This window comes from Aspergillus stella-maris, assembly GCF_047715825.1.
Source record: "Aspergillus stella-maris strain CBS 113639 unplaced genomic scaffold BDV14scaffold_49, whole genome shotgun sequence".
Taxonomy (NCBI): domain Eukaryota; kingdom Fungi; phylum Ascomycota; class Eurotiomycetes; order Eurotiales; family Aspergillaceae; genus Aspergillus; species Aspergillus stella-maris.
In genome coordinates, this window is record NW_027396843.1 from 68,989 (window position 1) to 94,729 (window position 25,741).

Consider the following 25,741-nt stretch of genomic DNA (forward strand, 5'->3'; position numbering starts at 1 on the left):
AGGCTGGCATGTGTGTTGTGTGTTGTGTGTTGTTGTGGGTTGATTGATGTGTTGGCGGTTCGTGCGATCGGATCGAGTCGTTTGTTCGTTGGCGGTAATAAGTCGTTCGTTAATAACAATAACAATAGTGATGGTAAGTATAGTCGTGATAGAATAAAAGTACAATAATCGCAAGATAGTAATGAAAGAAAGAGGGTATGGGTATGGGTATGTAGAGTAGGTAGATGACGAGACCAGACCCAGAGGATAAGTGAGAAGGCTGGAGTGGACTGTATGTTTTGCTGGCGGCAAAGCGTAAACAAGAGAGCTGAACCGTGGATCGGCCAGTGCGAGCGGGCTGGATTAACTCGGTTGCTCCAGACAATCGGCCACTAGCGCCTAGCGCCAGAGGATGGATCGTTGATGAGATGGCTCGCAATAATAATTGAATTTGATGAAGGTAAGATGAATTGCGGGGTGAGATTGATGGAATGTTGAACAGCAGTTGGAAAATTGAGATCTGGAATCTGGAACTGGAATTCGCCTCCAGCTGAGTCCAGCTGTCCGACTGCCTGCCTGCCTGCCTGGACTTCCTGCCTGCCTGGACTTCCTGCCTGGCTTGCCGCTCAGAGAAAATGACGATGAATTGGTCGGAGGAAGCAGGCCAGGGCAGCGAATGCCATCATGCGGTGAGGCTGGGCGGTGGACCTTGCACGTGCCGCTATCAGAGTGGCTGGAGCTGAGACTGAAGGATATTGTCCTAGCGCCGAAGGTCCTTGATTTACAATCAAATTGAGGCAGGTAAACCATCACCAACATTCTCAATTTATTTGTTGTTGTTAACGTTGAATATACTCTACACGTTGTAGTATAATTCAGTGGCCCATGGCTCAATCCACCGCCAACTGTGGTTCTGGTTCAGATCTTGAGGCCCAACTTGTGGAATGTGGGGGTCTCATCAGTGCCTCAGGCTCTCACATGCGGCGGAGCTACGGATGCCATGTCATGCTATGTTGCGCGTGAGTGCGATGTCCGATTTCCGATGTCCACTTTGATGCTGTGCATATCTCCGTATAGATCTGGGGAATATGAGTTGTACGTCGTAGTATTCATTGTGGAGCTCAAGGAAATGGTATAGGTACTAGACATTGAAAACAGGCGGAAGTCGCATCAAGCGCACTATACCCTCAAGCAACACAAACGCTGCACAGAATTCAAAGAAACCTAATCAGCCCTCATCAATTTCTCCAACCTCAACCTCAACGAATGCTGAAACCACTGCGGAAACCCCCTCAGCGCCTTCGCAATCCACCCCGTCGACCCTGGCACAAGAACATGCCCGCTCTGCCCCGAAAGCACCTGATTCACAATCGCCTCCGCCACAGTCTCCGGATACAACAGCGGATTAAACCACGTATCCTCTGGCGTAAGTTTATCGATGAATCCCGTGCGCACAAAACTCTGCGTGATGAGGACCGTCCGGACACGAGGCGCATTGTACCGCGTAACTAGCTCGGCGCCGAGTCCCTCGTGGAAAGCAATTGCCGCCGCCTTGGTCGCGGAGTAATCGACCATGTTCGGCGTAACGGTATAGCCCGCTTGACTTGCGACTGTGACGACCATCCCGTGGTTGCGCTTGGTTATTGCAGGCAGGAATTCCTTCGCGAGCCAGTAGTGCGAGAGGGTGTTTACGTCGAACTGCAAACGAGTCTGGGCCTCTGTGCTCCCCAGAATCGTCCGGCTACTGCAGATACCGGCATTGTTGATGAGTATAGTCGGTTCCCCCATGGACTTGCGAATCGCAGCCGCAGCCTCCGCAATCGCCTCGGGAGATGTAATATCGCACTGGTGGAACCGAACTGTAGACGGTAGCGCAGCATCGTCCTGCGGCGGCGCGATATCGAGTATAGCGACTTTAATTCCCTTATTCCCTAGTAAATTCGCTATCTGCTTTCCAATCCCGTTGCTACCGCCCGTAAGCACAACGACTTCCCGGTTCCAGTCGTATTGGTCGGTGACACCATTGTTCAGGGCGCGCCGGTTCAGCCAGGCGTTTACGCGGCGGAGGGCGGCGAGGGAGGCGAGGGCTTTCAGCGCTTGGAAGGCTTTCGGGTAGCTGAGGGATGTTTCGCGGCCTTTTGTAGTGTAGTGGGCTAGGAGGAAGAGGGGGAGGGTTTTCCAGGGGCTTAGGACTGTTCGCTGGAGGATCTTGCCGAGGACGTCTGCGGTGAAGCCTGTAAGAACGGGTGAGTTAGAAGTGAAGATCTCGGTGGTTCAAAGAAGGTACATACCCTCTCGCGACAACCAAAATGATTTTTGAGAAGTCATGATGTCGTCGTACAGACCTTGCGATCCAAGTCCGAGGAGTTGGACAAGCTAGGAGTAAGCACAGGGATGCAGATGCAGCGACACCTTCATAAAGATAAAGCTGAGCGATCAGGAGAACGTGCCCCTTTCCCAGGTGATCAACGCCGACCATCGACAGAGCACCAGCGATGACTCGTGGGATTATTTTTTGAAAGAACAAGAGTGCGGGGAAGCAAGCCCCAGAAGAGTGAAAGCATGCGAAACCGAGGTTCACTGCTTCTCCTCCGCGCAGTGTCGACCGCGCATTTTTGTTCGCCAGCCAGGAATGGCCGGACCGCGGTTGACCGCTTGGCTTCACTGAAGGTCATCCTGAAACTACGACTGTAGAACTGGCGCAAATAGAGCAAATTCCGAATTCATTGCTTGTTGCGTCTGGGTATCTTACTGCAACTGGTCCGTTAGCCAGCAACAGCCCAATATGTGGTTCCTATATGTTCTGTCATTCGCTGTAAATGCAAAAAAGATGCCACCCGCGCCAATCCTTACATCCGAAACAAAGCAAAAATACACAAGACAAGACAAATCCATAATGATTGACCATATCGCTAAAGATAGCCGCCCTCTTCTGCTGATTGCACGGACATGCAAGTCGAGGCCGTGATCGAGAACATAACAAATGCAAACAAATCGAGACAATGGTATTAAAGAATGGCCGTGAGAAGCTTTGGTATAGCGCCGTGGATGGAGATGGTCTATCGATGGTTCGAATGTTGCGTGCACTGGCATTCAGGATACTGAGAGAGCCCAAAGGCTGTGACAAGTGTTGATGGGAAGATGGGAGACTGGAAGTCGAAGAGGAGCGGTGGTTTTGGTCGCAAGCCAACGAAAAGAGGTGGACATGATTTACACACCCATTGGAGCTGTAGGCGATTCTCCAAATATTTTCATATAGATGTCAGCAAGAATCTTCGCATCAGTCCTCAAAACTGGTGAAATGTTGCGGTATTGAAGTAGGAAGTGGATAGTCCTTCGAAGAAGTCTCTCAAGCTCTTCACGTTTGATAAGCTCGGAGAGGTGGGACATGTACACCGCAGAGAGAACCAGCATATTTCCAAATTGCCTGGAGAAAGGTCAGTATCTCGTACAATATCAGTAGCATGGCTCAAATGCAACATACGCATGCGCAGTCCCAAAGATGTTCGTCACCACTGGGCGGCCCTTAATGCCATCAAATGCCTCTGTGCTCTTAATGGCGCTCTGTACACACACCAGACATGCTCGACGAAGCTTCATTGGCAGGTCACGGTGTGCCTTTCGCGATCCGTTGGCACCTTGCGAGTAGCTCACATCACTTGACGCCCTAGCCATGTTTGGAGCCTGTGGAGACGCCTGCTGAGGTACCGGCCCATACTCGGTATACGCGATCGGTGAGTCGACGGGAAAGTTGTCGGGTCCGGCATAATGAAGGGCATGGTAGAGGAGCGGTCGATGGATAATGTATCGTGCACCCCAATATTTGGCCCTCATCCGTGCAACGTTAATATCGTCGGATGGCGGATCATCGTCATTCCAACGCATTTCCGTGGGAAGAGCACTCCGCCATAGATCAAGGTTCATGCTAAGTGTCTCCTGGACGCTAGACGACCATCGATCTTGGCCTTGTTCTGCAAGAAAAAGGATAACGTCAGTTTTGGAGGTTGCAAGAGGTTTAGTGCTACTCACTCTCAACTTTGTACAAGTCTCTATGCACGCGGTTGAGGATCTTTCGAAGGTGAGTTTGAGCAGAATAGAAGAACATCATTATTGTGTTCGGGTCTGATATCGAGTTCGGTAGTTGAAGAGTCCATTTGCCCTTGGGGAGGGGGATTCGTCCTTCGGAACGAGTAATTCCACTTGCAGGGAGATCTAGTTCGGCCAGGAGATCACTGTACGGTATCAGTGCCATGACTCTTCATTATTGTGTAAGTAACAGACCTCTCGAGTTGCAGACCAGTCCAGAACGCGAAGTGGATGGAATCTTGTTCATAGCCATCCTCCAAGGCCTCGTATCGTCCCCTAGAAGCGAGGTCAGAAACAAGAAATGAATGAATGGTTGGATCCCGCTTACGGTCGGATAAGATTCTGGCATGCATGGCATGACAACTCGATCCAGCCATGGTTCTGGAAAGGACGGGCTAATTGCCCCATATATAAGCCTGCTAATAGCGTCGCTTGAACATAGGCAAGGTTTGTCACAGCATGTTTCTCACTGAGAATACTGGCGGCGTATGCATAATATGCCAGGCCAGGAACCGTATCTCGATTGTCAAGGTCAGGACGATCTGGAGGAGTGACGAACTTGTCGTCGATCGGCCATGACATAAGATCTGATTGGTTTTTGAGATTTGCGATTCCGGGAATTGGCTCCTGTCGGTAGTCGATTACTTGATCGCTACAAGGACCACGAATAGGTTCATATCGAACTTCGCAGATACGCCCAAGGGCAAGAAGAAGCAAGATAATGGCATTGCCTAACTTCTTCTGCACTGGTCGGGGACTGTCCATCGGCCCTTCTGTAGGAGACCGTTGATCGTAACTCTGTGATTGCAACATTTCACCCGAGCGTTTCCGTTTCGCGCTCCTTGCTGCTTCCATCGAGTTCCGGACGCTGAGTCCAGGCTGCGGACAATATGACCCGATAAATACGTCGATCTTCTTCTCCAATTCCTGGATGTCGAGGAAAGGATGAAGTTTGTGCAGGTGTTCGATATAGCTGTAAAAATGGCGACGAACAAGTTGACCTTCCACTAACATCCTTCCATATTCATCGATGCCTCTGGTCTCTGGGAGAGCCTCGTTAAACCTGGGATTCGAATCCCAAGTGCCGGGGGGAGAGGGGTTGGACGGATCGTGGGTTCCGTTCATATCTTCATCTTCCTTCTCCTCGCCACGCCCAGTGAAGGCAATTGGCCCGCGGGTTTCTTCGTATTTCATAACATAATCTTTGTCGTAGTTTTGGAGCATACTGGATATAGAGGGCCAGTTCAGTAGTTTGTGCGCTGCTGTTGTGTGTTCCACGGGGATCGAGAGCTCGCCGTCTTCACCGGTTTGGAGCAGCCCCTTTGTGTAGACCGTGGGGTCATGGTCAGGCTTTGCTTTTTCGGCAGACATCCCTATCCGTCCCTTGGACTCGGGAAGTGAAGCAAGGTCGGAGCCATCTGGCTTCATGACGGGATACTGTGGTGGTTGAGCCTCTTTAGAAGTTGCGTATTGAGGATCTTGGAGTTTTAGCTCGATCCTATCAAGCGTCTGGTCATGGCCAACGTGAAGCTTTTCCACACTGCGAAACGAGGTCACAAGAAGGTCTTGCATTTCTATAAGTTTGTCCATGATCTCTCGTGTAGATCTATCCTGTCTGTAAGGTGTTAGCACACTGTAACGCGACTAGCACCAAAATAACAACTAACTTGTGTGGAGGAGGCTCTTTGTAAATGCATTGGAGGTTGTTTTCTCTACAGTGACTGCACGCTGGACGTCCCTCGTCGCACTTTGCTTTTCTGGTCCGGCACTGATCGCACGCCTGAGATGAAGATAGGGGTCAGAGATACTATAGGCTGTATCGCCAGTAATTGAAGTTCTTACCTGCTGCGCCCGGGTCGCCTTGCGTTGCCGCATATGCTGCGGGTAATAACTCGCATCATAAGGCGCCGGAGTATGGGATACAGTTGGCGGAATCGAAGTTGGATACTCATTAGTTACAACCGGCGGATTCCCGTTGGTGAGAGGAGCCTGATCAGCAGGTGGATATGGCATGCGATGCCTAGGAAACTCAGGCGGTGCAGAAAGAGGTGAAGAGTCATGCGGTGCTCCATTCATAGGATGATAGTTCGCATGTGCTGCTTGTGGTGGTGGCGGAGCCTCCGAAGGGGCATGGGGCCCAGGGGGCGTTGGCAAACTGGGAGTCCGACCATACGGTCCATCGATGGGGAGCTGCGGCAGCTCGCGACTTTGCATGGGCGGATAATGGTGCGCAGTTACTGGAGGCGGAGGGCCGTTAGAGACCCGTCGCGGTTCAGCGTGATTGGCGTCAAACGAGGGTGGATATGGTTGGCGCCATGATTGATCGTACATGGCTGGGCCTGGTGGTAAACCATGCGACACCTCTGGCGGCGGAATGCGATGAGCGGATACTGGAGGCGGAGGTCCAGAGAACTGGGGGAAGGATCTCGATCTGTCGTCAGCAGTAGCCATCTCCATGGTGGCAGCTCCGAGATTTCGTGCAGGAGCTTTCGGCAAGCGGACGTCCTCGATGGGCAGCGTATTGTCGTATGCGCTAATCATACGGTCATGAGGGCATGGTTATGAGCGTGTGAAACACGACGATTCGGAATGGTTGCGCGACCGGAATGGAGGCAGAGAAGTCAAGACTGCAGCAGGAATTCCCAAACAGGCAATCAGCTGGCAGCTCTCGGGCTGAGTTGCGGTGCGATGCGGGCGGGCGGGGAAGGGGAGGGGGAGGACTGAGGAGGGCGGGCAGCAATGGTGGAAGTTGCCCGTCGGGGATTTTTGGCCCTGCGTCCTCTGACACGGGATGAAATCGAGAAAGAAAGAATGAAGAGAGAGGAGAGAGTTCTGGATTTGCGGTCGGTTTCCTTCGGAGAAGCGTGATTCGCGTTCAGAGGTCACACGAAGAGGGGTGGGCGATCGGCTTGGATAGCTTGAAAGCAAGGCGTCTGCAGAGGACTGTATCTAGTCGGGGGCGTCTGTCAGCAGGAGAGAGAGGAGAGAGAGAGAGAGCGCGCGACAGAAGAGTCGAGGGATAAGAAAAACAAAAGAGAAGCCAAAAAAAGACAGGGCAGGAAGAGAAATCGCAAGTGTACCCAGGGTGGTGGTAAGGAAAAGAACCATGTTAAGGTGGAATAATAATAAAGAAGTGTTAATAGCTGGGGAGACTAGAGACTAGTCTAGGGAGTTTTGGGAGAAAGAATGGAGTATACGCTGGAGGGGAGTCACTGACCAGTAACAGCAGGCAGACGATCAAATCACGAGAAAATAGAAAAATGGAATAGTAAAGTGGCCGAGTGTTAGACTGACCCCATAGTCTGGCAAAGGAATTAGTGTGAGTGGTAATAATAAATTAGTGCTGGTGGGTAGGAGAGGAATTGGAAGGTGGAAAGAGAAAAGGGAAAAGAAAAAGAGAAACGAGAAAGGGTCGAGAAAGTGGATCGAGAACTAACAAGAGGTGAGAGAATAATAGACAAACATCAGAGAGTCATGCCTAACATGGTGGTGGCCAGCAAGCAAAGAACAGGGGTGGATGGATCATGAAATGACTGGCAGGAGGAAGACACACCCAATCTGATCGATAACCTTTGGTCTTGATGCTCAATTGTTTCAGCCTGCCTCAACCGAATGGAAATGGAATATTTGTTCTACTATTCTACACCTACAGAGTTATCACACTTGACGATTAACGTTCTTCGGAGCTCCGCCGTCAGTAGGATCAGAATGACTATTCAAGGGATCTGAACTGGAAGACAACTCCGGTCAAATCCCGCCAGCACTCAGCAGAGAGCACTACTGAACACTGAGCTATGTACCACTCCCAGAGCCAGAAGTCTTCAGTCTTCACGGAGTGGAGCTGTGGGACGCATTACCACTCAGTCCCAGTCCCAGTCGCATCCAGCAGATCACCCCCTCTGCCACTGCCACTGCCACTGCAGACCGATCTTTGTCGCAATCTCCGGATATTACTGAACACAAGGGTCGCAGTCCAACACTAACGGTCAGTCGGAGAGACAATGAGTCGCTGCCCAAAGCCCAGCTTTGATAGCAATCCGCGGTGGTCGTGACCGTGGCAGTTGGGTACCCATCCAACTTCCAAGAAACGAGGATCAAACACGCTTGATTAACAAGGGGGATCCTCTTTCGATTCATGCGTTCATATATTCCATACATCATCGTCGTCGTCGGACTGGACTCCGAACCTGCAGAGGGCAAGATCCGTGGAGAAAGACGTTGGGTTTCTTATCAGAAGATAAAGTGTTCCTTTGGTTGAGGCCGGGGTCAGCCGATGTTCCTTGAGTGTTCCATGGTCGCATTGTACCTGTATCTCGTGATAGGTATGTCTCTCTACTACTACTATGCACTTCGTACAGTGTCTGTCCTCTGTAACTGTCACTTCCAGGGGCTCTGGAGAACTGACAAATCCTGCATGATTTTCCCGCCACCGTCAAGTTCAACACAGTTATAACATCATCATCGTCGACTCCGTAATTCTAGCTTGATGGGTCAATCCAGCGCCCTGGGACCTGGAGACCAACACTACTGGCGTTGCCACTCTGCCCTCCAAATAATGAAAAGGCATCCGGCCAATCCGTGCCTGCAGTCCGTCGTCTCTGAAATTCCGGTTTACGGTGCAGTCCCAGCGATCTACGAGACTAGTCGTGCTATCCCGTCCCCTTGGAACCAAGTCGGCTGCTGGCATCGCTTTTGATCCTCCCTAGCCAGTGGCAACCGAGAGCGCAACGGCCCAGCTCGGTCTCCACGTAGTTATATTGTCACGGAGTATATTACCGACAACGGTGAGAGAGCCTTGCAATGCTTGGACTCACTTTTATTCCGATTACCGGCTGTACAGGAACGAGCTATTGATCCTCAAGTGGGGCTCCAATAAGCCAGCTCCGCGCCTCATCGACATGGAGATGGATTGACATCTTGTGCTCAGGCTCTGGGCTGGCTGTGTTATGCAGTCAGTGCTGTGCAGACGATCAAAGCAAGGGATGCCCCTCTCCAGACTTGCACAAATTCCATGCAGATGGCTTGAACTGTCTGGAGAACTGGGTTTGCAATGGCGCAAGGCGGCAGTTAGCCGTCTTTGTCTTCACTTCTGAGACAGCGCTGAGGTGTCCTTGTTTGCTTGAGCCTTGCCGTGTCTGACAATGACTGACTCTGAAGAAACTGTCTCCGTTCTTACCGACAGTCCTTTCATTCTTCACCCTCGTCCAGTTTCCAGCTGGATCTCTCCCAGCAGCGTTAACTGCATCCGGCAATCTGTTGCCGAAACCTAGCCAAGCTTGTCACCGTCTCTTCTCTACTTTCGTCCAGCCAGGCCTCAATTGACCCAATTTGCCGCCACCTTCCTACTGCCTTGGATAAGTCTCCAATCATGTGTTCTGCCAACGCGCGTTGATAGGCGGGGGCGTAATTGTTCATTGTCCTTGACTTCTTTCATCAACCCTGAAGTATCTCGTCACAGGCGCAACGCTCCACCCCTTTTTTGCCGATGCCAGCGTCAGACAGTAACTCTTACAACAACTGTGATATCACGCTGTCTCTTTCAACGCTCAACTCGGCGGTTCCGAGCGCCCGGGAATTGCATTCTTGGTATACTTGCTTGATCATTATTGGGCAACAAGCAAGCTTTTGATCCTTCTGCCGTGAGATGGCAGTGGCACGTTGCGTGTCACCTTCTCTACTTTGACTACCGTCTCTGGGAGAGCGCTGCCGTGTCTTGCCTCCGCATGACCGGTGGGGAAGGGAGGGGGGCTTCCAACGTCGAATCAGTGTCACCAACTGAACTCTCGCATCTCGCATCTGTCTCGCTGCGCCCATTAGGGCCAAGCCTGTTCGGGAATAAGGGGGACCCATTGTGTCGGGACGAATTGCATTCGAGCGACGCGATACGAGAATTCGATGAGATCTGAGGCTGTAGGGGGGTATCGCCATCCCCGTTCCGGCAATTCCAAACTTTCACAGTCTGCCCACAGTCCACACTCTGCGATCTGCATCTTGATCGCGCGGGGACTTGACTTGACTCATTTCCTCTGACATCTTCACAACTCCACAATCTACTACTGCATATCGCCGATGATCAGAATCTGATAGTCAAAGCAGAGAGGGGCAGCTGCATATCGATTGAATCATTGTCCGCCGTGGTACAGCAGCATTGGTCGCTGCGTGACTATCAGTATCCCGACATCTTGACCTCCAACAAAGGAATTACTCCGTAGCATGAAGAGTGGCCAACTAAACTCTGCGCCTTATTGGATCAGCGCTGCTCGAAGCTGTGATCATTTCAAAGTTGGTTATCACAGTGGAGATGAATGCCGACTTCCTCCGTTTTCAGCACTCGAATACCCCAAATGAGCCAGATGAACATCCAAATAGAGCAGTCGAATATCTGATCTGGCTATCTTAGCCCACAGTACAGCAGTTCCACCGCAAGTCCACGAGCACGGCAGTCGTTGATGATCGAGAGTGTGACGGCCTTGTTTTCAGGATATCAACACGAGTTAGGCAGCGCCATTGGCTGGGATATTTTCTTCTGGATTATCTTCCAGAACAAAGAAGGTCGGGGTGGCGCGAGTGATCGTCGATATCCAAAATGAAGTGAGCAGGTCGGCCGGGTAAGGTATTCCTGTCCTGCGACGGCCAGGCTACGGCGCCGACTCGGAGACATTCTCAGCCGCAGCATTATAAATAAGTATCCGAGGTGCCAAGAGTGTTAACTATATCGAGTAAACTTAGAGTTGGAGACTTTGAATGATAAGGAGATATCAGGGATAAGGGTAGACTGGATTGAATGAAACTCCAAGATATATTTTTTGCGTAGGTAGATGACGACCTCGACTGCATTGAGGGATTCCACAGTGGGCTTCCCGGCCGGCTTTCCTAGACTGAACAACAAACTCCCCTCTTCCTCTCACTGCAGTGACTACACAATTGTAACCCCCCACTAAATATGCTGTGCGGAGCAAACATTCCATCGGGCGAACACTGCAGGACATGAAATACAGTTTTCTAGAGTCGTCCCCTCGTCTCCCTGCATGCGGATCATTAAACTCTTCCTGCAATCCATACTCTGTCCCACCGACTTGTGTACCGAGTACGACAACCACTATGTCTTGCAGATGACCGGAACCATGAAACAAACCGACCGACCGACCGATGCACCCAGCCCACGCCCATGGCGTTGGAATTGGAATACCGAACTACCCCTGAACCACATCCTCAGAGTTCAATGTCTCAGTGCGTTCAACAAAAGTCGAACAATAGTGGTCGCGTATCCATGCAGGTGTCCTAACAGGGATGCGCCATTGCATCCGCAGCCACTGAAGTAGCAACTAGCACATGCGTTACGCCCGCGGAGTACGACTGGAGAATGAGACTGCATGTACGTGATGACTTTTGTGACTTCTCCCCGCGTTATTTTATTATATGCGGCTGACCCATTTTCTCCAGAATGTCAGAGCCCAGACGTCAAAATTGTCAGAAATCGAACTCGAACGAATCAGATTGCATTCAAACCGAGATGGCTTCAAATTGCTGATATACATCACATCTATCTTTACGCTCTCCGTTCCTATCGCCATCTTCAATCCTCACGCCTCACGCCTCACCGGCGCCAAATCAATCAACCCTAGCGACAGTTTGCATGCAGCTATCCAAACGATCAGCCAATCACCTAATTGATATCATGTGCACAGACGTCAAGCCAGAGCGCCCGTAAGGCTGTCGACGGCTAAAGTCTGCTGGACTGGTGATTGATGAGAGTGAGACAAGGCGCAGACACGAGACAGATTGAATGCCCGTCTAATATGCAGATATCCAAGGGAAGGTTGGTCTCGAGCACTCCAGCCCAGCGCCCCATGACAGCCATCAGACCATTTCCCGGGGCCAAGGATATAGTTTGGCTTTTGGCTGCAGTGATGCTGCTTGTTTGCGAGCGGCTGAGCCGCTGGAGGGTGGGAGAGAGATTCTCCGTGTCGAGTTGGGCAGTTGCTTGTTTGCTACTGTATACCCTGAGGGTTGTCGGTCTGGCTACTCCGTCGTCTACTGCGCGCTGCACGAGGATACGAATAGGACGTCGCTTCGCGATAAACGATACCGAGTCTCGACCGAGACTTCAATCTCACTCTCATCATCTATTCACATTTCACAGTAATCAAGCGACAGACCCTCAACCCCACCAATTCATCTACTCATCATTCAATCAATCAATCAACTCCTGGTCCGGGCTTCGACAAGAAACAAGGTAAAGACTGAAGAGTGAAGACGCATCAAAGTTGAAGAGATGACAGATCACATCTCCGCCCCAATGGCCTGGAACGTCCGGCGCTAGGGCCTCGTCATTAGTAGCTCGGTGGACTGTGGACTCGCGGTGCTCTGTCCCAGCCTGTAAAGAGTCCGAAAACTAGGCGTACTTGCACATAACAATGCTTTTTTCGGGGCAGCAAAGTACGTGCAGGGCGGTGGGCGACAGGAGATATTTTCCGGCTGTACTGGGTTTGAACTTTGAAGTTGGAGTAGATTGGAATTAGAGGGTAAGTGGTAAGTCTTTGAGACTTGAATACCTATGTAGGGGTGAAGATTCTGCTGAAGACTTGAAGTACTATATCTGCTACAATTCGGCTATTGACATCGGTAGGTGGGTATATTCTGCACAGCAGCACAATAGGGATATGTGCAGTGATCCATAGCCACTTACTCCGCAGGACAGCACTGTTTTACATAATAGTATCCAAATTTAATATAAGTGCAATATATCAAATCAACTCCATCTACCATCTATCGCCATCGACAATCAAGCAAGATCCAAATCTCCAATACGCCATGACCAACTTCCTCTCCCCGATAAACCAATTATCAATCCACCATCTCTGATCTTGCCCATACACTACATGCACACATAGACACCGGAACCCTGCAAGTATATACCACTATACTGTACTAATACTCTACACGTCAAATCACAAATCACACTTCCATATCCCAAGGCCATATATCTATAACCGCCCCAATTTCTTTCCCCTCGCCTGGTCTCGCCTCGCCTCACTCTATATAAAGAACACCCGCACCGGAGTATACACCCGCGCGAACGAAAATATTTCCCGCAGCCGCCGAGGAAGAAATCTGACTCGCACCTGCGTTGGAAGATACATAGTCTAGCCATACAGCGTCAATAATTGCACCCTGGGCCAAGGATACGAGATTTCAGGTCCCAGATTTCTGGGTTGGCTGTAGAGTCGATGCACGTACGCCTTTCATAGGCAGGCTATGGTATATACGTGGTGCCATACAGGACAGGACGTGTCTATCGGGTATAACATTAACAGGCTATCCATAATCTTCCATATATATGTACTCCAGTTTTGTAGCCGCCCAGTGCCGGAAACATTTTCCTGATCCAACTGGATCTGCGCATCACATACTGGCATACCTAATATCTCCACCTCATCTCATGATTTCCAAGTTCCAAGGCTATATCCCAGATCAGACTGAGATGGGGCTGCGGCGCAGATGACTTACATACGTATGTGCCTGAAAGACATGCCACATGGACAGGATCGAATCAGAGTGCCCGAAGGGAGTATACCCGCGCCCAGCGAGGCATGTATAGCGCATAGCGTATATGGGTTCCTACTGCCTCGCTGCAAGGAAGAGAAGCAATCGGATAGTGACTGTCCAATCCCTAGGCATGGAAAACAATCTACCTAATCTACACATCTTATCAATCGACGCACTCTATTCCAAATATGTCTATATGCCGCGAGTCCGCGGAGATGGTGGACTTTCACTTGAACTAGAGACTTTGTAGACTGTAGAGGCTATGGAGATGAGCTCCCGTCCTGCCATGACATGCATTATCAGAATCGGGTCTGTCATGCATGGCAGGGGATGAGTAAAGTTTCGAAATTGGAATCTTCGTTCCCGAGTCCAAGTCCCGATGCTACGGTACCAACGACCCGGATACGTGGTTGGGGCGTGGTGGGCGCAGCGCGAACCACGGGTACGGTAGGCGTGGTCTTTGTCGGAGTTTGGGTCGGGCAGGGGTTGAAGGCTTATGTGGACGGCTTGACATTGTATGGGATTTTAGTAGTCTGGGCAGAGAGAACCGGCATTGGGACGTAGTCTGGCTGCTTGACTGTCAATCATCGGTAGGAGTTACAAGGAAAGCAATTGGAATAGAGAGGTATCAATTTCTAACATTAAATGCATATGCTAAACAGATCATACACAAGAGAAGAATGCAACTGGGTACTCGGTATCTCTATGAACAAAACCTACACCAAGCCCGATGCTAGTAGTCAATACGTAGACAATCGCCTCACACAGTTGCGAAAATGGAGTCGTAAACGCGTTCAAGTGGTTGGGAACGGACTAACAAGAGGCGACAGCAGATCTGCAATGGCCGGCGAAAGCGCGTAATCCTCTCCAACGCCTGCACCACCTGGCGAAGGAAGAATCTGCTGAGGTCCCTCCATTTGCCGGAGAAGACAGTGAAAGATTGTCCAGACACCTCTGAACACTTCTACCCGATCTTTTCCGTCAAATAGGTCGTACCATCTTGTTCGGCGGAGTTTGATAATGTGCCAGGGGTGATCATTGTCTGAATCTGGAGGAACGTCGCTGGTTCCGTTGGTGATGATGTCGAGGTAGCGGCGATGGATGCGGAGGTGGAGGATGGAGAGGTGGTGGTTGATGGAGGAGAGCATGTAGATCTAAAAAGATTCAGTTAGATGGGCCAACAGGACAAACGGATAGGAGAATATACGTCGTCAAAAGGGGTCTCCCTGTCCCTTCCAATCTGGATATACCGCATCCGCTTATCCCACAGACTAGGACCAGGCTGGACAATCTTCCACTTGTCGCTGCTGCTCATTTTCCGAGTCAGCGTTGGTCGTCGCAAGGTTGGCGGCCTAGATCGCTTGCGCTCGTTGTGTGCCGCTGCTTCTCTCTCCTGCTCATTCAGAATCAAAGGGCTGTCACCGATAGCATCGTTTGGTGCGCCGCCCCATCGCGGCGTTGTCGTCCACCACTTCCCTTCGCCCGGCTTGACCTCCACCGTACCCTCGCGCGCCCGCTCCTGAGCGGCAAGAAGCATCGTGCCAACTTCACGAACAAGATCGCACGTATCGCCCATTCCAAGGCCATGAATTTGGTCAGGTGCGCGGAAAACCGTTTCATGCCGGCACTGTGCCACAAACACCGGGCCTTCGAGCATACCGTTCCGAGCGAGCTGTCTGTCTTTTGGCGACCGGGCCGCTGAAAACGTTTCACGAACGGGAAAAAGCAGGTTGTCCAGAGATAGGCGAGGAGGAATATGAGGAAGAGCAACCTGACATCCAAACGGCCAGGCAGCCATTTCGGTTAATGCACGAATCGTCTCGTCACGAATGTCTTCAGGCATGTCGTGGCCACACCCGACGCGTCGTCCCTTGTACTTCTTCACCTTCTCCGGCTCCGTCGATGTCAACACATTTGTTACGGTCGCCGTAGCAGTGCCGTTGGCCGAGGTTGATGAAGAGTCTACCTCCATTGGTACGGTGTCTACTTGCGGCTCACTTCTGCCCTTGCCCTCGCCCTTGGCCTCATCTGAGCCGGACTCTGGTGACTTTGGGCGCTCATAGTATTCATCAATGCTGTCATCCCAATATTGGGACATGCGCTCCAATGCCGTCCAGAACTTTCTTGTCTGCGTCACTCGCACCCGTTCGCGACCAGCGCGAGGAGACAATCGAGCAACTTCCCGAAACGCATCATCATTATCAAGTAGCAACTCTTGCTCTAGGACGTCATACTTTTCTCTGGGCGGGTATGGGTTCTCGTTGTCTAGGAAGATCAGTGACCCGTCTTCCGGAGCCGGTCGTCCGAGGGACTGGTGGGGAGAATCCAGTTCCCAGGGCAGAGGAGCGGCGGTATCTGCGCCATCGTGGCGCACGATGGAGGAAACTGGCACATCTGTTTCGACTGTGAGGTTGAGGTCTTTGAACTTCTCCGGGGTTATATCCTGGGGGCGGCGGATGGAGGCAAGGACGGAATGAAACTCGCGCAGCGAGTCTTCGGAGGGCTTCGCGGGGACGGCAGGGAGTTTGTAAATGGGGAAGTCTAGGGGCGTTGGGGATGGCGGGGGATCGCGTTCTCTGTCGGGGTCAGAACCGATTGCGGGGAGGCCTGGACAAAGTTAGCTTGCAGTCAAGGTAACTAATGTGTGGCGGCTAGTCAGTGCCAATCTTGGAATATTAGCTGAATTGGGCGAACGGTGGCTGCAGTGGCTTGTAAGTATAAATCAACTTACCCAGAGCACTCCAGCCGAACATGGTGGAGGAATATACGTGATTTCAACGGGGAGTGTTCAATTGGCCGGGAGACGTGGAAGAGGCAGAAGGCAGAACTGCAGCAGCAAAAGATCACATGCGATTATATCAGCCTTGCCAGGAACCGTGGAAATGTGGTTCAGGGGGCGAGGGGCATGAGTGGCAAGCGAAAGAATCACAATCACAACAATGAAGCAGCAGTGCACGGACAGCAGTAGGCGGCCGTTACAGAACAGACGACAAGTCTGAAGAGGAGAGACGCCAGAGCTGAGATTCGAGGCAGAAAGAGGGGCAGGGAGACCGCCTCTATCCCATCATGCAGAAGTGGAGCGACATGACACAGCACTAGCCAGGGGCTGCCTCGCTCTCTGCTGCTGTATCCACGGCATGTTTGGTATTGACAGATGGAGCCCAGCCAAAGGAGTCTATCTGTGCTTTCAGATGTCTTTAGCGACCAGCATCAAGCAATTGAGAAAGCATGTCAGACAACAAACAGGCCATGGCCATCTGGGGAGAGCGGCGGCGGAGGTGGAGCCCAAAATGGAGTCGGCCGATTGCTGACTCATTTTCATCGGCACATGACACGCCTTCCTCTTTGGGATCCTGGGGTCCCATCTATGTTGTCTTCTCTATCCACTTGCAATCTACCGAGTACTTTCTTTAGTGTCAAACAGTCGCTTGAATTACAACTCTCTGCCTTTATAGCATGCTGCCTGCGACAATGACATATCTTATCCCTTCTCTTCAGCCAAGGTCTGGATGCCATCCTGGATCACACTACTCCAAAATCGACTAGATTCGGTCTTCTATAGATTACTTGACCCAGTCCATTGGACGGATTGCGTTTCACTTTCCTCCGTTATGATCCCCTCGCTCACATGGCTCAGGAACCTATGCCTCATCTAGACCCCTAGGTCAGGAGCTGGTGGCTGAAAATTTGCATGGCCGTTGAACTCTCTGCGTCATGGCGTCTCTCCATGGGTCCATGCACAGCCCAAAGTCCTGGGCGATGGCTCTTTTCACCTGCCTCCCTCCTTTCCCAGCAAGGATCACGCCTGTTATTCTGACTTGGTTCTCTGAGGCTCCTTGCCCTCTAAATATTTTTGACGAAAGGTTCCTGGCGAGCCTACAATCTACCATGGCCTGACTGGCTTCACATTTCTACAATCTTTCTGCAGGCCATATATAGTCATATTGACGTTGCTTCTCCTCCACGCTCCCTCAATGCAGTGCGCGCGCTCTAGCAGATCCTACGCGACGACATGACCACGAACCCTTCTGTTATATTCTATCAGGGCCTCAGATGTACAAAAGTCCCGCGACAGCCAAGAGCAACTGACTCTCTAACTTCCTCGATCGAAGAAATCATTCCCTCAACTTCTACCAACGCGCCGGCCGCTGTTGAGACATCAACGGGACCTACCGACGGATCATCCGCTGACCGCACATCCAGCGAAGACACGACAATAACAACAAGCACCCCAGCTGCGGGAAACTTGGAAACGCAGTCAGCTGCAGAATCGCATTCGTCCGGGGTGGATGTGGGCATATACAACACGTCCACAGAACACTCTTTCACCCATACTACATTCAACACCGGGAGTACCACGACATCAGAGCCCACTGCGACGTCGCCGGGTTTTATTTCATCTGCACCTGACGATGGCTCGGGCGGACCACCATACGCCATGATATTTGGCATTTTGTTTGGGCTTTTAGCATTCATAGTACTCATTGCACTAATCATATTCTTCCTTCTTCGCCGGCGAAAACGTCAACTGGTTGAGGAATCACAAGATGACCGCTCATCTGCAAACTCAAGGACAGGTCTACGGCAAGACTTCCGGTCTCAGTCCTACCTCTCCGATGCATCTCCGGCGCCCTCAACGCTCCTCCCAGAAGTGCCGCAAATGCGACTATCTGATAATCAAACCCCATATCAAACTCCCGCACGCAACTCCGACCCATTCGCAGATACGCTGGAGACCCAGCCAGGCCCAAAGAGCTTCATCGTACCTATCATAACGCAAAGATGCCCTACATATCCTGAAAAGGAGACCCAATATTACACCCAGCCAGCCGCATCGCACAATCCAAACAGAGACTCTATCCACAGCGCAACAAGTCTTGGAAGCACACTTGTTCTACCCGGACGAAGCAGCTTCGGAAGTGAATATCAAGGACTTAGTCCAACTTACCCGAAATCGCCCTCCAGCGGCTCTTCGTTCCCGGGAGTGTTCCCGCAGCCGGCTGATACGAGTCTGCGGAGTGGCTCGTTTGATCTGGGGAATTCGCAAAGTGGGACTGCGGTGTCGAGGAGAAGCTCGGGGGTTATGCCGGGGGGATTGTTATGACATTTGCTATGCGCACCACGCTACGCTACGTTACGTTACGGCAACTGGAGGGTAAAAATCATTTTGTAAGATAGTTCAATAAACTTAATTCTTAGCGTTAAGCGCATTGTCGCTGTCTTCCCTTGTAGGTCCAAGTGTGATGTAGTGGTCGTCACGAACGGCGAGCAAGCATATATGAAACCATAAAGCATCGCATTTAGCGATACTTGTACTGCAGATCAGGAAGTAGCAAGTCTTCTCTCGAGCAAAATCTTCCCAATAAGCTTTCGCGATCCCCGTCTGAGTCCGTCCGTCCATTTCCGAGAAATCCAATCCCACTCGCATAACAGTCCACGAACACGAACAGACGACATAGTGCTTCTGGTGTTCCGTCGCGTTATCTCAGCCTTTTGTGTCTCAGGGATATAAAACTTTGATGCGCGTTTCTCATCCCATCGCTGCAGCAGAAACAGGCCAGCTGTGGCCCGCTCTGCTGCAGGTACTCCGGTCTTCTGCAGGGTTTTCCACAGACGGCTGGCATAATCCCCGAGGAGTATATAGGGTCCTTTGAATGTACCCGGGCAATGTGACTATCCTGATGCGTTGTTGTTGACAGGAGTGTAAGAGCTAGTGCTTCTCTGATGTTTTGAGTACGCGACTTCGGCGAGTGTGTTTTTTCTTGAACCCCAGGTACAACATTGATATCACTCGCGAAATAGTGACGACTTGATATTGAATCCAAAGACGACAAACAGTTGACTGGCTGCCCAGTTTTCCGCATACCATGTGCACCCATATACCTGGGGTTTATGGCGTAGGCATATTAGTCCAGGGCATCGACCTTCAGAACCATTTCTAGGCGATTGGTTGTAGTCTGGGTTCGGTACAGATACAGCTGCTCGTCTTCGATCTTAGCCCAAGAACCATCAGGAAAGAAAATGCTGGATGTGTCTTGTTAATGAAAGAATAGACCTTAGGAAGTAGCAACCTCAGGACTCTCATTCTCATTCTCACGATTCTTGTTCTTAATCTCATGCTCCTCACTCCACTCCCATGCTTACTGATTACGATCATCATGCATAATAGAGACACCGGGCGATGAGCGTTATGTGTATCCATTGACTGTCCAATGCCAATGGACCATGGTGTGTGTCGCTACTGTTGATCTCGGGCCCATGGTGACGAAGAATCGCGCTTACTGCGCCGAGTTGAATGTCCACTTCTCGTGGACACTCGAGTACTCTGTCTCATGAACAGTTTCTCAAAGCTGAGGATCAACGGGGCGCCCTGAACAATGACATTCCTAGCCGGTTTGGTAATGGTAATCGATTATTCCAGAGTCTCCTGCTGATTTTGGTCCAAGTTCAATTCTCAAAGCAGTAGTTATCGTTGGCTGTTTCATATCGATTTTCAAAGTCAGGACCGACGGCTTGTAGTTGGAGCCGGTAGGTGACATTCTCGCACAGTATTCTCGCAGTCTCCGAATAAGCCACCTCGAGAGCTAAGGTGAGTAGGCAGATCTTGAGAATAACCAGAAAGACCGATTCCGATATTGACACTTCTCTCGGCAACAACCTTGACCAGCTGGTAGTTCTGCTCAACACCTCTGTCCAAATTTCTGGAGAAACGCATGCAAAAATCTCTCCACTTGCCAATCGGCAAAGCATCTTGGTGCTCTGCGTACCATTCTTTCGGTGTTCAGGGTGGTTTGGCGTGGCATTGACTGAGAGCCTGGGAGTTAGTCGTCCACCGGATGAAGCCTTGATACAGACAAGGCTTCGTTGAGGAGCCACGGTCTGGTATGCGGAATTGTATCGGAAACATTTTTGGCTGATAAATATTGCCATATATCAAGCTTGACACGATAGGCTTGCCGTCAGTTGCGCGATGCTGGAAAAGCCAGTAGAAACCAACGGACCCCGGGGTACGAGTGCCTCGCGATTTGAGGTAACCGGTGTGTTCGAAAGCATGCGGGGGGCATAACGAAGCACATATTACTTGATGGCAGGAAGGCACCCAGGACACAGTCAAGGCAAAAGCCAATCCCATCTTCTGTTCAAACCAGAACCATTTGGGAGAACTGTCCCGCTTCGGTTAAGTCTAGATAGGTGCTATGTCTGTCGAGCTCGAAATGTGTCGAGTTGATTTTCTCCTCCACAGAGCTTGCTGTTGTTGAACGTATTTAAGGAGCACGGCTCTACCGTCTACGCATGAACTGCCGTCAGAGTGGACCCTTATTGTGAGGACAATCCGAGACGCGGCCTCTCCGGAAATTTGCTAATCTCATGGATCGACAGTGTCGTCTAAGGGCTGGACAGATGCGTCCGTGACGCCTGAACATTGGTGCAAGTGATGATCCTCTTCCTGGAAGCCGGATTCGGAATCTTCGGGCCATTGTTCGATGGCACGCATCTCAGCTCCATTTGAGTTCTTGGATGTAATGTTGAGACTATGAAACCGATATGAACAGAAATAGACTCGCTGATATCTTGTTGGCGTCTGCCATTTGCGCTCGGCAATGAATCATCTGTGTCCACGCCGCTTGCACCTCTGACGTGAAGACAATGATCTTGTTCGGCATCACCTATCAAATGTATCTCTACCACTCTATTGGCGTTAGGTAATCAGCCACAATTACATAGGTTCCGCGGCGATCTTGGGACAGAGATGCTTTGCCCATGAAGCATAATGCAGCATAAACATAGCTCCATCAAAGACACGGAGGAGCGCCAGAGGCTCCAGAAAGCCAGCCACAAGGACGCCGCCTCCTGCATGTGGACCTTTGCATTTGTCAAGGCACAAAAACGGTTCTTGCATTCTATGAATGCTTTGATTGACTTGCTCGTCCGGTTCCGAACTGACTATCTAGTAACTGGCCATCTGTGATGGCAATCAAGCTTTCTTACCGGCCTGAATTCTATAAAGAAGTCCAGATTTTCGTAAAGTCACTCAAGGTCTAGACGTTCTTGCAAAGATATCCGCCCCATGACAGGTAAGGTAAGCGCCCAGCATTTCGTTGATCGTGCCGGTCGACGGCCTTCAGAATAATAACCATTTTTCCGACAGCCACGGTATGATAAGGATGGCCATCGTCAGAGAGCATGGCATTGATAAATGCCTTCTTTTCCTACTCCAAGAATCATGGACTATCCGGTAACTGTTCCTCGGATTTACAACAATTCGTCTTTCTTCCTACTTATTTGTGGTGTCTTGTCTCGGTGGGAGTGGGTAGATAGATAACTTCCAGAGCAAAGAGGGGGCGAGGCACAAAATGTATCGAGTCTCCCGACAGTTACTTGAAAAGATTCTTTTTTCTTGAGAACACTTGAGCATAATTGAGCTAGGAGTCTAACGCTTACATATGTGCGTTGTTCATGTCGATTTTAGCTTTCAATACCCACTTCTCGACTGTTCCAGCCCATTCCGAATGTGTTCCGGGTTCTTTCGTGTACTATACCATAGCGCAGTCATTGGCAGCTGTGTGTTCCTCCAGGTGATCGGCCATGTTGCCCGGCGGACTCGCTGGCAGGAAGGGACAGGGTTGTGAGGAGCAGCTGCATGTCCGTCTTCATCTACTGCGTCAGCGGAAGCCTTGAATGCGGCGGGAGCCTGGCTTGCTCGCCTACAACGTAAACTATGCCTCAATTTTCCAGACAGACGGGCAGTAAATTTTCCAATGCGAACCATAGCAACATCACATTGCTGCTAACGTCTTCTAGCTACCTATTCGTTCTAATGTCTCAAGCCAGAGAATAACTCGGACCTCCCGCTGGCAATCCACCGTCTCTCCAATATGTTGACCACATGCGCATCTGCGGGTCCCTCGTCCGCGAGATCTGGGTTTCCGTGGTGAGGACTTGACGGACGTGTTATCTGAGGCCAATTCCTTGGTACAACGGCGAGAGGACATTCAACCCAACGTTGGGGTAGCTAGCCCCTAGCACAGTCCCAAAAAAGGTCACGGTGTCAGGTAACGACAATAATTGAAATGCCATCACCAGTGATTTCTCGAGCAGAACTGGTAAAGATGACAGATGCTTCCTCATCAAGGTTATCTTGATCCCGTATGGTCCACAGGCCGGGGAAAATTCATTGCTCTCCTCCCGTCACCTTTCCATAGGATAAAGTTATGAAGGGTAGCGGGCACCTGGCGAGCAGTAGTAGTTGTATGTTGCTTTGTGCGTCTAATAGGCTTCATAGATTGACCCACGTAGATTCTCATGTAGCGGGGATCGTCGTCATCAGTTATGTAGTCGAGATATTTCCATCGTGACTTTATTTTCCTGAATCGAGATGTCTTTCTGGACACCCAAGAACCCAGGCTGGAGGATTTCAACATTGTATAGAGCAGTCGCCCACATTTCCACCTCAAGTCGGGCACGGGAAACCACGTCTCGGGGTTGATTATATATCGGCACCACAAATGGTGCAGTTGTAGTATATATCTTCGACGCCATCCCACTTCGAAGCCCAAGACGAATGATTTCTGCCCTGACGCTCTGCCACCGACGGTGCCTCAATATAGAGATAATACTCTCCCTTGGTGCATATATCATGTATGCAATATACGTGCCCATGAAAGAGAAGAGGCAACATTTCTACCATTATCAACGTAGTCGCGTACTATCGACAACGGGTAGGACAGCGTATAAACCTCGACCCAACTGTTGCACATCCTGGCGTTCAGGTTTATATAATCCCGGTATTAGTGTCTCATCATCGGGATGCAATCCCACTCCTCGCCCCAGTCAATTCCACATATATTTGCACCTCTGTACATAGTGCGGATAGCTGTGAAGAGGGCATGGAAGGAGTTGATGCGTGGAACATCGCCAGCAGCGAGGAAGCTGTCTTGGAGATTGCAGTGGTATATATATATATAAGCGTCACAAAAAAAAAAAAGAAAAGAGAAGAGAAATGCGTGTATCAGGCGCACTAACCGCGCAAATGACGAAGGCGAGGACGTGCCGAAGAGAAATCCCTTGATGTATATATAGATAGAGAGAGAGGGGTCGTATAATTCCGGCGCGTCTTCACCATATTTTGAAAGACAGGTGAGACGCCAGGCCAGGCCACAGCTAGTGCTTCTAGTGTTCCGTTGAAACATGTAGCGTGCGATGGCCTCGTGCGGAACAAGACAGTTGACCTCTACCCCTTCATTCGTGGTATAAGTCGTTATCCACGAGACAGAGATTGTATTCCGCTTCGAGCCTTGTTCCTGCAGTCCGGGGAAGGTATATATATAGGTATAGTCGATGAGAAAGCCAGCGGAAACCCGAGCAAGAGGCATCGGAGCAGTTGAAGGGAGCTCAATTGGGCGTGCAGTAGGTGGTGAGGATGGGCAAGAGGGAGACTCGCAGATCCAGTTCGTATGCATTTCCCACCTTCCTGTAGCGAGGTAAGTTAATGTTTTTGGGAAGATGTGCTTTGTTCAATGGAATTGGTGGTCATTTCTTGCTTCTTCAAGAGATTAGTGGTGATGGTGATTACTGGAATGGCTACCGCATGACGACTGCAAGTACTATCAGAATTATGAAGGATTGCCAGTGATGAGAGTGGTAAGACCCCAGATGACCCATACACTAGTCTACTCCATTCTATGCAGGGTGAATAGGCATCGTCGAAACATGGAACATGGAAATATCTCTACCAGTGAACGTTACGACATTATATTTTAAGCAGCAGTTGGCGGGCGGGAGAAGACAGTAGAATGCAATCAAATCCAAGTTGTCATATCACACACAAAGCGCCATGCCATTGATTGGTTTAAGAAGAATCCTTGTTCATATTTTTTCATTCCTTTTTTCTCGTTTCCATAGCCCTTCTCTTCTTTCCCAGAATGAGAAGTAACGAAAAAGAGTTCCTTTGCCCTGTTCCCGAACCAAGTGTGTCCCAGGGTATGCCGGATGAATCGAATCAATCCCACCGAGCCGAACCAGGAATGTAACAAACAAGCGAAGTGGTCGACCTGAAATGATATCTCTTGCTTGGGCTGATCGATTCCCCCTGCTCAAACCGCCGCACCGCCAACTTCCGTCAACGAAGGAAATAAATAAATCAATGCATTTACTCCTGCTCCTCGCCGACGAGAGCGTTGCGCTTGGCCTCAAGACGCTCCTGTCGTCGCTCACGGAGAGCCTTGTTCTTGGCACGCTTAGCGTCCATCTCTTCCTTGAGGACACGCTCACGGTGTCTCTCAGCCTTGGCCTTTTGGATCTGTACGGAGAAACCAGTCAGCTCATATTCGAACCCATCATAGAATAAATTCCGCCGAGTTTAGGTATCACTCACGTGTTCGATCAGGGCACGCTTGTGCTTGAAGGTGTTACCCTTGGAGAGGTGGTAGAGCTCGTGGTAGAGGTGCTTGTCGATCTTGCCAGCGGCACGGTAGCGGACGAGGAGACGACGGAGAACACGCATGCGGCGCATCCAGAGGAGGGAGCTGGGCATACGGGCCTCCTTGGTACCCTTGCGCTTACCCAGGCCACGGTGGCGACCGATGCGGCGGGCCTCGTTGAGCTCACGGGCGCGAGAGCGGGAGTGCATGGTCACGGGCTTGCGGATGATGAGACCGTCCTTGACGAGCTTGCGGACACCCTGGCGGGAGTTGGCGTTGGAGATTTCGCTCATCTCGTTGGGGTCGAGCCAAATCTTGCGCTTGCCGCAGCCCACCACGGAGGCGGCGAGGCGCTTCTGGGTGCGAAGGTTGACCCTGTGTTGCGGGAAAAAGACACAGTCAGCATGAGTTCTCGAGGAAAACCTCTATATTCCTGGCCCTGTGCCACCGCGGGTGATTGAAGTCGAACAGAGCGAAGCAACGTCGGCTCCTCCTGGGATAGCCCACGGTGGGCAAAACATGGCAATAACGTCCATTAGGGAACAGTATTTCCTCCGTAAAAAAGCAGTATCGAGTTCGGGAGATGGACTCACATCTTGAAGTCGGCGTATCGACGGTCGTTGGCGGATGATGTTCGATGCACTCGACAACGGGTTGAATTCCCAAAGTGAGGAGTTTGAGATCGGGGCGGCTGATTAGCTAAGCCA

The 25,741-nt window shown here is 50.8% G+C and overlaps 9 protein-coding genes across 9 annotated transcripts; 3 read left to right on the forward strand and 6 right to left on the reverse strand.

The window, feature by feature from the left end:
* Positions 1–792: 792 nt before the first annotated feature.
* Positions 793–2,748, reverse strand: BDV14DRAFT_99406 (short chain dehydrogenase/reductase family protein). Its single transcript, XM_073777986.1, has 2 exons — positions 2,271–2,748; positions 793–2,213 (listed from the first exon to the last, which is right to left on the reverse strand). Exons 1-2 carry the CDS (start codon positions 2,305–2,307, stop codon positions 1,204–1,206), a joined length of 1,047 nt encoding a protein of 348 aa, XP_073625582.1. The 5' UTR covers positions 2,308–2,748; the 3' UTR covers positions 793–1,203.
* A 441-nt stretch (positions 2,749–3,189) lies between these two features.
* clcA (putative C6 finger domain protein) lies at positions 3,190–6,606 on the reverse strand (the record flags this gene model as incomplete). Its single annotated transcript, XM_073771495.1, has 7 exons — positions 3,190–3,406; positions 3,464–3,950; positions 4,009–4,211; positions 4,261–4,341; positions 4,394–5,680; positions 5,733–5,845; positions 5,908–6,606. The coding sequence occupies 7 exons, from the start codon at positions 6,604–6,606 to the stop codon at positions 3,190–3,192; spliced, it is 3,087 nt and encodes a 1,028-aa protein (XP_073625583.1).
* A 4,759-nt stretch (positions 6,607–11,365) lies between these two features.
* On the forward strand, positions 11,366–11,939 carry BDV14DRAFT_177935 (uncharacterized protein). The gene is made up of 2 exons (XM_073769510.1): positions 11,366–11,440; positions 11,509–11,939. Exons 1-2 carry the CDS (start codon positions 11,429–11,431, stop codon positions 11,737–11,739), a joined length of 243 nt encoding a protein of 80 aa, XP_073625584.1. The 5' UTR covers positions 11,366–11,428; the 3' UTR covers positions 11,740–11,939.
* On the forward strand, positions 11,938–12,584 carry BDV14DRAFT_177936 (uncharacterized protein). The gene has a single exon (XM_073769511.1). The coding sequence runs from the start codon at positions 11,976–11,978 to the stop codon at positions 12,303–12,305; it is 330 nt and encodes a 109-aa protein (XP_073625585.1). The 5' UTR covers positions 11,938–11,975; the 3' UTR covers positions 12,306–12,584.
* Positions 12,585–14,235: 1,651 nt separating this feature from the next.
* On the reverse strand, positions 14,236–16,852 carry BDV14DRAFT_177939 (uncharacterized protein). Its single transcript, XM_073769512.1, has 3 exons — positions 16,346–16,852; positions 14,822–16,221; positions 14,236–14,768 (listed from the first exon to the last, which is right to left on the reverse strand). The coding sequence occupies exons 1-3, from the start codon at positions 16,365–16,367 to the stop codon at positions 14,409–14,411; spliced, it is 1,782 nt and encodes a 593-aa protein (XP_073625586.1). The 5' UTR covers positions 16,368–16,852; the 3' UTR covers positions 14,236–14,408.
* A 36-nt stretch (positions 16,853–16,888) lies between these two features.
* On the forward strand, positions 16,889–18,815 carry BDV14DRAFT_177940 (uncharacterized protein). The gene has a single exon (XM_073769513.1). The coding sequence runs from the start codon at positions 17,627–17,629 to the stop codon at positions 18,716–18,718; it is 1,092 nt and encodes a 363-aa protein (XP_073625587.1). The 5' UTR covers positions 16,889–17,626; the 3' UTR covers positions 18,719–18,815.
* A 406-nt stretch (positions 18,816–19,221) lies between these two features.
* Positions 19,222–19,484, reverse strand: BDV14DRAFT_177941 (uncharacterized protein; the record flags this gene model as incomplete). The annotated part of the gene is made up of 1 exon (XM_073769514.1): positions 19,222–19,484. A coding segment is annotated over one exon (160 nt), but the record flags the coding sequence as incomplete, so codon positions are not given.
* A 2,647-nt stretch (positions 19,485–22,131) lies between these two features.
* On the reverse strand, positions 22,132–22,824 carry BDV14DRAFT_177944 (uncharacterized protein). The gene is made up of 2 exons (XM_073769515.1): positions 22,417–22,824; positions 22,132–22,361 (listed from the first exon to the last, which is right to left on the reverse strand). Exon 1 carries the CDS (start codon positions 22,741–22,743, stop codon positions 22,567–22,569), a length of 177 nt encoding a protein of 58 aa, XP_073625589.1. The 5' UTR covers positions 22,744–22,824; the 3' UTR covers positions 22,132–22,361; positions 22,417–22,566.
* A 1,354-nt stretch (positions 22,825–24,178) lies between these two features.
* BDV14DRAFT_177947 (60S ribosomal protein eL19) lies at positions 24,179–25,694 on the reverse strand. The gene is made up of 3 exons (XM_073769516.1): positions 25,628–25,694; positions 24,989–25,409; positions 24,179–24,913 (listed from the first exon to the last, which is right to left on the reverse strand). Coding segments are annotated over exons 1-3 (573 nt in total). The 5' UTR covers positions 25,630–25,694; the 3' UTR covers positions 24,179–24,763.
* Between the last annotated feature and the right edge of the window lie 47 nt (positions 25,695–25,741).

Excerpts from the sequence above, each read along its gene's own strand:
- BDV14DRAFT_99406 (XM_073777986.1), bottom strand. The coding sequence starts at position 2,307 with ATGACTTCTCAAAAATCATTTTGGTTGTCGCGAGAGG. Across the intron at positions 2,214-2,270 it reads ATTTTGGTTGTCGCGAGAGG|GCTTCACCGCAGACGTCCTC; the intron begins GTATGTACCTTC and ends CCGTTCTTACAG.
- BDV14DRAFT_177936 (XM_073769511.1), top strand. The coding sequence starts at position 11,976 with ATGCTGCTTGTTTGCGAGCGGCTGAGCCGCTGGAGGGTGGGAGAGAGA.
- BDV14DRAFT_177939 (XM_073769512.1), bottom strand. The coding sequence starts at position 16,367 with ATGTTCGGCTGGAGTGCTCTGG. Across the intron at positions 16,222-16,345 it reads GTTCGGCTGGAGTGCTCTGG|GCCTCCCCGCAATCGGTTCT; the intron begins GTAAGTTGATTT and ends AACTTTGTCCAG. Across the intron at positions 14,769-14,821 it reads GGGAGACCCCTTTTGACGAC|ATCTACATGCTCTCCTCCAT; the intron begins GTATATTCTCCT and ends GAATCTTTTTAG.
- BDV14DRAFT_177940 (XM_073769513.1), top strand. The coding sequence starts at position 17,627 with ATGACCACGAACCCTTCTGTTATATTCTATCAGGGCCTCAGATGTACA.
- BDV14DRAFT_177944 (XM_073769515.1), bottom strand. The coding sequence starts at position 22,743 with ATGAGGAAGCATCTGTCATCTTTACCAGTTCTGCTCGAGAAATCACTG.
- BDV14DRAFT_177947 (XM_073769516.1), bottom strand. Across the intron at positions 24,914-24,988 it reads AGCGTGCCCTGATCGAACAC|ATCCAAAAGGCCAAGGCTGA; the intron begins GTGAGTGATACC and ends TTCTCCGTACAG.